General features: G+C 37.9%; 1 protein-coding gene across 1 annotated transcript; it reads right to left on the bottom strand.

The window, feature by feature from the left end:
* Window positions 1-232: 232 nt before the first annotated feature.
* Window positions 233-4,238, bottom strand: LOC132885880 (C-C chemokine receptor type 5-like). The gene is made up of 2 exons (XM_060920406.1): window positions 4,163-4,238; window positions 233-1,574 (listed from the first exon to the last, which is right to left on the bottom strand). The coding sequence occupies exons 1-2, from the start codon at window positions 4,185-4,187 to the stop codon at window positions 514-516; spliced, it is 1,086 nt and encodes a 361-aa protein (XP_060776389.1). The 5' UTR covers window positions 4,188-4,238; the 3' UTR covers window positions 233-513.
* Between the last annotated feature and the right edge of the window lie 3,795 nt (window positions 4,239-8,033).

Raw genomic sequence — 8,033 nt, 5'->3', positions numbered from 1 at the left:
TCCAACAATAACCCACACAGTAGCTCTGGCTGTAATTTAAATATCATGTTTATATCAATGCACTTGTTCTAATATGGTCTTATTTCTATAGTAACAATTTAAACAGAGACTTGTTTGGAGGAAAATGTACATCATCTCAGGCTAATATTATTAGCATTATTATTATTAGCATTATTATTATATGTATTATTTTACAAAGATAAATGAGTGCAATTATTGATATAGTGAAGTTTTCTGCCAACAAATGTTTGTTGAATGTTTTATTTATAAATAAGGATTTATTGGTAATATAATTTGATGAAATATTCTACAATTTCTTACAAGGGACTCGTTACGTGCTGCAGGCAATATGTGCACAATTACTTCAAAATGAACTAATTACATAAAGTATGTATAAATAATATAAAATAACAAATAATCATCAGCCTAATCTGGAAAAAAGGGGAATATAGTCAAAATATGATGGACTTTTTACAAATTGAAATAGGTTTGGGGGATAACAAGTGATAACGGTTACACTTTTGTCTTTCTGCTGAAAATTTCTGAGGCACGTAAGTACATAGAGGCCGTCCTCTCTGAGGACTCACTTTCAACTATTGTGCACTGGCCAAAGCAATGAGGAAACCACTGTTTCAGGAGCTTTAGAAATAAATTCCTGAATTTCTGCCCCACAAAAGCGTAGATTATGGGGTTGAGGCAGCAGTGACTGAATGCTATGGATTCCACCCACTGTATAGCCATTTGCAGGTTCTGATCCCACTGAGGGCTAGTCATGTAGCCCAGTTCTTGCAGGAACTTCAGGAAAATGGCAATGTTGTAGGGCGTCCAGAAAAGGAAGAAAACAGTGACCAAGACCACCATGAGCCTGACAGCTTTGTGTTTCTTCTGAGATTTCATGGTCATTAAGATGGGGATGATGCGTGAGTAACAGAACAGCATCACTGAGAGAGGAATAATAAAACCAAAGATGTTCAGCTGAATGTAATGAAATGACTTCCACATTTTCCTTTCTGAATATTCCACCATGCATTTTGATACATTTGATATACTCGTAGTATTCACTTTTGAGAAACTGATGGCTGGCAGAGAGGCTACCAAGCTCAGTGTCCACACAAACAAAGCCAGTGCTATGCTGGCTCTGACAGACCGATGCTTGGAGAAAAGGGAGGTATAGGTGTGGACAATGACAGCGTAGCGGTCCACCGTCATGAGGATCATGAAGAAGATACTTCCGTAGAAGCCTAGCATGTAGAGTGCTGTCACTGCATGGCACATGAAGTCCCCAAAGTTCCACTCAGCGATGGCAGCATAGTAGGCCCAGAAAGGCAATGACATAAGGAAGAGAAGGTCTGAAATGGCCAGGTTGAAGAGACACAGATCTGACATGTTGAATGGTTTGTGATACTTGACCAGGACACATAACACCAGGCCATTGCCAATGAACCCCAAAATGAAGACAATGCTGTAGACTGGAGGGAGGAAAACTCGGCTAAAGTTCCTTACATTGCTGTTGTCACTGGCCTGGAACTTGACATCATCTGTACTTAAGCCATAGTAGTCAGAATAATTGTCCGCTGTTTCAGAAAAAAAAAATGCCTTTGTTAACATGCATCACTAAATAATGTAAATAATATTTACATACAGTACATTACTCAGCAGTTCTTTCTAATCAATTATCTGTTTCTAAAAATAATACAAGGCAGAAATTTTTTTTTAAAATGTCAAAATGTTAAGGTGAATGCATGTTTTTCAGTGACGGATCACTTAAAGAAGAAAACCTTTTGTTCGATTGGCTTCTTAACCAGTTGTTGAACATTAAAGAGTTGAACAGTAAAGAGCAGTAAAGAGTTTTACACTGTTATTGTGCTGGAATACCATCTATAGGCAGAAACAGATTCTTTTAACACTGTTCTGCGGGGTTTCAGTGGGATACAGGTTTCATAGTATACCATGTCATGAAAATTGATGGCCATCATATTATATGCATTTCCTTATTCCCATTATTTGGGGGGTGAAACCAAACAGAGAATTTCACCTGCACTCAGGATTGGCAGTACACGAGGCACCCCAATACCTGCAGGTCAAGCCTTTGGCATCAAAATTAGGGTTTTATTAATTAATGTATATTTATTAGATTAGATTAGATTAGATTAGATTAGATTAGATTAGATTAGATTAGATTAGATTCACTTTATTCATCCCACATCGGGGAAATTCACGTGTTACAGTCACAAGAAAAATGTCACAGATAACAAATAAAACTGAAATAAAAATTAGACAAACGAAGGATTAAATACAGAGGGCTATTTGCATTATCTACTGTGAAAAAAGTATAGAAAAATTGCCTTATTGAGAGGCTCTGAAAAATTGCACATTACAGGTAGACTCATATTAAACATGCAAACCTTTTTGCTAAATGAAATGAAATGAAAACAAAAAAGTACAGGAAAAAAAAAAACACACCCTGCTGGTCAGATGCATCAGGCTGCATTTGGGGAATTAGCTTGATTTGTTGTCATTAACATCAAGAAAAGGCTGCTCTTAAGATACAGTTAGCATTAGCAAGACAGATGGTGCTCGGAACTAATATGTTTGAGAGCAAGCCTGCAGTTCTTCTTAAGGTAAGATTATGCAATTTAATTCAATTTCTGATGCCAGCCTTGGCTTTCAAGATCATTGTGCAAAATGTTGAATGATTTTCGGGTCTGTCTGCATTCATTTGGTAAGAGTAGAGTATACAGTCTCTTCCAAGTGATGTTTGAATGATGCGCACAATGCTGTCTCTGTGTGTGTGTGTGTGTGTGTGTGTGAAAAATTACTTCTCGTGTGAACATTAGGCGGCATGGTGGCATAGTGATTAGCACAGTTGCCTTACAGCAAGAAGGTTCTGGGTTCGAACCCAGCGGCCGGCGAGGGCCTTTCTGTGTGGAATTTGCATATTCTCCCCGTGTCTGTGTGGGTTTCCTCTGGGTGCTCTGGTTTCCCCCATAGTCTAAAGGCATACAGTTAGGTTAACATGAGACGGCCTTGGGCTGAGGTGCCCTTGAGCGAGGTACTTAACTCCCAACTGCTCCCCAGGCGCTGTTAGCATGGCTGCCTGCTGCTCTGGGTATGTGTGTGTGCTCATTGCTCACATGTGTGTGTTCACTGCTTCAGATGGGTTAAATGCAGAGAGGAAATTTCACAAGTGTGTGATGAATAAAGTTATTCTTTCTTTCTTTCTTTCTTTCTTTCTTTCTTTCTTTCTTTTCTAACATGCAAACTAAAATGCTGTAGTTTTATAACATGTTATAGTAGTTTGTAGGGATGGGAATCCTCTCAAGAAGTTTAAAGAAATGGTTGGAAGAGATGGAGATGGTTAAGGACATTGAGCTGATACAGAAGTCAGTTTTGTTGGGATCAGCAAGAATAATCTGCAAAGTTCTAGATGTGTGACAAGGATGGAAGGACATGGGATGCAGTACCCAAGGCCACAGGAAGTGGCTCGATACCTATTCCAAGAATACCAGCTTGCTAGGTTTATTCTTAGCTTGCTGTGAATTATCTTTTGCACACATAATAATAATAATAATAATAATAATGGAATGCTGTAAAGTGTGATACCATGAAACCTTGATATTTACTGAAACAGTAATTTTACCATTAAAATCTTGGACCATTGCAACCCTTCTGTACTGTAAATTCCTCACAAAAAAACATATATTAAATCTTCCCTGAAATTTTGCAAATCAGAATCATTAACAGAAAGAGTTAAAAAGATGTTAAAACTTAACTATTTCCATTCCCCTGATGTACCAAGGATGAGAGTATGTATACATTCATCATTATAAAAGCATTCCTCAAGTGTTAATGTATTACTTTATTCCATATTGTTAATATATTTGTAGATTTTATAGTAAAGTACTGATATTTTCTATTTCCAGTAATCTATGACACTGTAAATTCAGGCAGATGACAGAAAGTGTGCAATCAGCACGTTTTGGAGCCTTTGATAAATTTAGATCAAACAAGAGGAAAGCCACTCTTCATCTGCACACTGTCAGTTTTAATACAATTATCGATAAATTTTAAACACACTTTACTCATGAGAACAATGATCACAAATGGTTACCAAGCAGTTTCTGGATTTTACAATAATGCAAAAAGAAAAAGGTTCACCTACTGGTTGACATGCTGGAGTTATTCATGGCAACACTTCCTCAATCCAAGAGTGATTGTGAAAGAAGACTGTGTGTATTAATACATGAGGCTGAGCTATGATGTCATGACATTTCTGAGGTGGGGCTTTGATCTGCTGAAAGAACAGTGAAGTCCATAATGGTGAAAGTACTTCAGCTAATTTTAACACATCCATGTGAGAACAAAACATGTATGTACATGCACTTCCAAAAACATTCATAAACTGACACAAACCACAACTGCCCCAAGAATATCCTGATCATAATATTTATTAAATTGTAAGGATATTGGTGGCACGGTGGTGTAGTGGTTAGCGCTGTCGCCTCACAGCAAGAAGGTCCGGGTTTGAGCCCCGTGGCCGGCGAGGGCCTTTCTGTGTGGAGTTTGCATGTTCTCCCCGTGTCCGCATGGGTTTCCTCTGGGTGCTCCGGTTTCCCCCACAGTCCAAAGACATGCAGGTTAGGTTAACTGGTGACTCTAAATTGACCATAGGTGTGAATGTGAGTGTGAATGGTTGTCTGTGTCTATGTGTCAGCCCTGTGATGACCTGGCGACTTGTCCAGGGTGTACCTCGCCTTTCACCCGTAGTCAGCTGGGATAGGCTCCAGCTCGCCTGCGACCCTGTAGAACAGGATAAAGCGGCTAGAGATAATGAGATGAGATGAGATGTATTATATTCAAGTGGTAAGAGACAAGTACCTAAAATTGACTCAGCAGATTGCGTGTTCTTGTCATCCTCCCCACTCAGGGGTGTATCAAGCTTTCCAAAAGTGGGGGTGTTCTGGAATGGGGAAGCCATATCATTAGAAATCGGTTTATGGCTATATACACACCCGGCGTGTACACTGTGATGTACTGTCAATGACCGATATGGAACTTTTTCATACCCATGGTCCATGGATGCAAATGAAAGGGAGGACAGCAGAAAGCCTATAAATCCAGTTGACTCCAGCCAAGTTCTGCATTTCATGCAGAGATCTATCATGTTGGGTTTTGGTGTTGTTACTGCCAGGGCTATGTAATTATTCAGTAAGTGAAGGCAAAAAGTATTGAGTGATAATTCTAGGTAACAGGATACTGTTCTATAACAGAGATGTCAGTACTGCTGCCTACACTGGTATACACTGATATAAACAAAACCAAAAACTTCACATAGCCCAAGAAGTCATACACAGTGTATAGATCATACACCATCATGCATAACAGTTTGGACTGGGATCGCTTTGTGTGAGCAGGAGGCATGGCTAATCAGTTCATGTTGGAGAAGCGCAGCATCCTGGAAGGACCTCTTTAGTATAGCATTCAAATAAGACGGGGCAGTTCCTGCTTTTAATGTCTTTAATTATTCAAACTCGCGTACAAAACTTGTTTGCATCATGCATTACATCAGGTTTAATGCATAAAATTTGAAAATGATGTAATAGACTACACATACAACAAACACTTAATGGCCAAATAACATTACTGTGCAACAATTATTGAACATTCATTCGATTTGAAATGCCTTTAAATCTCAATTGAAAAACTCTTCTAAAAAGTGATAAGCAGTTATAATGCATGAAAAGTAGACTTGGTACAAACACACACACTCGTAATAAAAAACTTGCCTCAACTGACTTTACAACTAGTAACTACTACTATTTAACATCACTGTCAACAAATCCTGACAACCTTACTTTACCCTGACACACTGTGTTTGAAACAACCAAATGTGTTTTTTCTTTGCTCCTTATAAGAAACAAATTGTTGAGCAATCATTTGTCTGTCCAACAGGTCAAGTTTGTTCTTCTGAACATGACACACAGCTACACTATTAAGACGTGTTTGTGTCATGCTACTTCGCAGCCACGTTTTCAGCCTTCTTAGAACAGATCATTCATACATTACTCACTTTTTAATATTATACAGACATTTAAGTGCACATGTCAAGCCTATCCAAGTTGCTTTGGATAAAAGTGTCTGCTGCTACTAAGTATAATGTAATGGAACTTAACATTTTTGGATGACATAATCAAGAGCAGTAATTTAATCAATGTAGGTTCATATAATCAATAAAGGTTTTGGAGGTTGTTGATATTTCCTTTGCTATTAGACATTCATCATTAAAATGGTGTAGAATACCCCTACTTCAAAAACAAAAAGTTAGCCACTCACAGGAGATTGAGGAGGACTCAATATGGTTCTACAAAATAGCTTAATTATTCCCAACGTGATCACACAAAAGCCTAAAAACATGTTCTACTTCTCCACGTACTCGATTGGAATACTAAATACTGGCCTCTAGTGGTGACACAAACAAGACAGTTTTGGTGTCTGAGCGAGTCAGCCAAGTTGATTTGATTTTATTTTATTTGGGTTTTCCACATGTACATTTACAATAAAATACACTTTTAATTATTATAAAGACATGTAAAAAACCGAGGATGACACAAAAAAGTCTAATAAAATGACTTATTTCCATTGTGGTCCTCATAAAAAATTACAAAATGGTGAACAATATGATAGAGGACAAAAGTTACAAAAAATGTGTAAATAAACAAAATGTATAAGAATAACATTAATAATATTAATAGTAAATAAATGTAAGAAAATATAACTATCACAGGTTTTATATATCACAATTGTTATCACAGACTTATTATTACACAGAAATTGGATGACAATTTACAAACATATTAAAAGTACATGGGAAAGTCCAAATTATAATGATTCTAATAAAAACCTTTTGACTTGTTTCTTGAACGAACGTTTGTTTGTTGGTGAGCGTTTGAACACTTGTGGGTAGGCTGTTCCAGTCTGCAGCTCCCGTGTACCTGAATGTGCTCTTACCCAGTGTGGTCTTAAATCTGGGTAAGGCCAGTGACCCGACACTTGCTCGAGTTCGGATGTTATGGACTTGGCTGACAGTGGTACAAAACGAAGAGAGATATGAAGGAGAGGTGTTATTTACAATTTGATGGACACGATTTAGCTTTAGTTGGACAACACGTTTTTCTATTGATAACCAGTTAAGTTGAGTAAAGTGGGCAGGGGTAATGTGGGTATGAGGATGGAGTTTTAATACAACACGGATGAACTTATTTTGACACGTTTGAAGTTTGTGCTTAGTTTTTTTAGTGAGACCACTGTACCAAGAAGAACACGAATAGTCGAAATGACACTGAGCCAGAGCGGTAGCCAATAACTTCATCGTCTCGCCATCCAGGTATTTTGATTTACGAGCCAGATATTTGGTCCTGGAGCTGACCTTTTGAATAACTGATTGGGCCATATCTTCACCAGAAACGTGATTATCAATGATTGCTCCAAGATATTTTATTTTAAGTTTTGGAATAATTTGTTTACTGTTACATTGTATGTTTAAATTTTGAATTTTGTTGGTTTTTGGTTTTGAGCCGAAAAGGATTGATTCCGTTTTACCTAGATGGAGAGACAATTTGTTATCGACTAACCACTCGTACACATTGGATAGCTCGGTACTCAGAGATTGTTCGATGACTGTACATCTTTGTCTGACACCAATAGAGCAGAATCATCTGCGTATAAAAGTAACTCACAGTTGACGGCTGATTTCATGTCATTAACATAGAGTAAAAACAACAATGGACCGAGGATACTACCCTGAGGTACACCACAGGTTATGACTGCCATTTCCGACAAGACACCATTTACAGACACTCTTTGTTCTCGACCAGTTAAATATGAACACATCCATGCAACGACGCTATCACAACATCCAATTGCCTTTAGTTTGTACAACAAAATCTCATGATTAACCGTATCAAATGCTTTTTGTAGGTCTAAAAGAACCATACCACAGTATCTGCCTTGATCAATTTCACCTTTAAGGTAGT

Source organism: Neoarius graeffei, chromosome 5 (genome assembly GCF_027579695.1).
Source record: "Neoarius graeffei isolate fNeoGra1 chromosome 5, fNeoGra1.pri, whole genome shotgun sequence".
In the NCBI taxonomy this organism is placed as follows: domain Eukaryota; kingdom Metazoa; phylum Chordata; class Actinopteri; order Siluriformes; family Ariidae; genus Neoarius; species Neoarius graeffei.
This window is presented reverse-complemented; position numbering and strand designations above follow the sequence as displayed.

What these genes read in the sequence shown, in the direction of transcription:
- LOC132885880 (XM_060920406.1), bottom strand. Translation starts at nt 4,187, where the DNA reads ATGAATAACTCCAGCATGTCAACCA. An exon ending in TAACTCCAGCATGTCAACCA is followed by an intron (nt 1,575 to 4,162) that starts GTAGGTGAACCT and finishes TTTCTGAAACAG; the next exon opens with CGGACAATTATTCTGACTAC.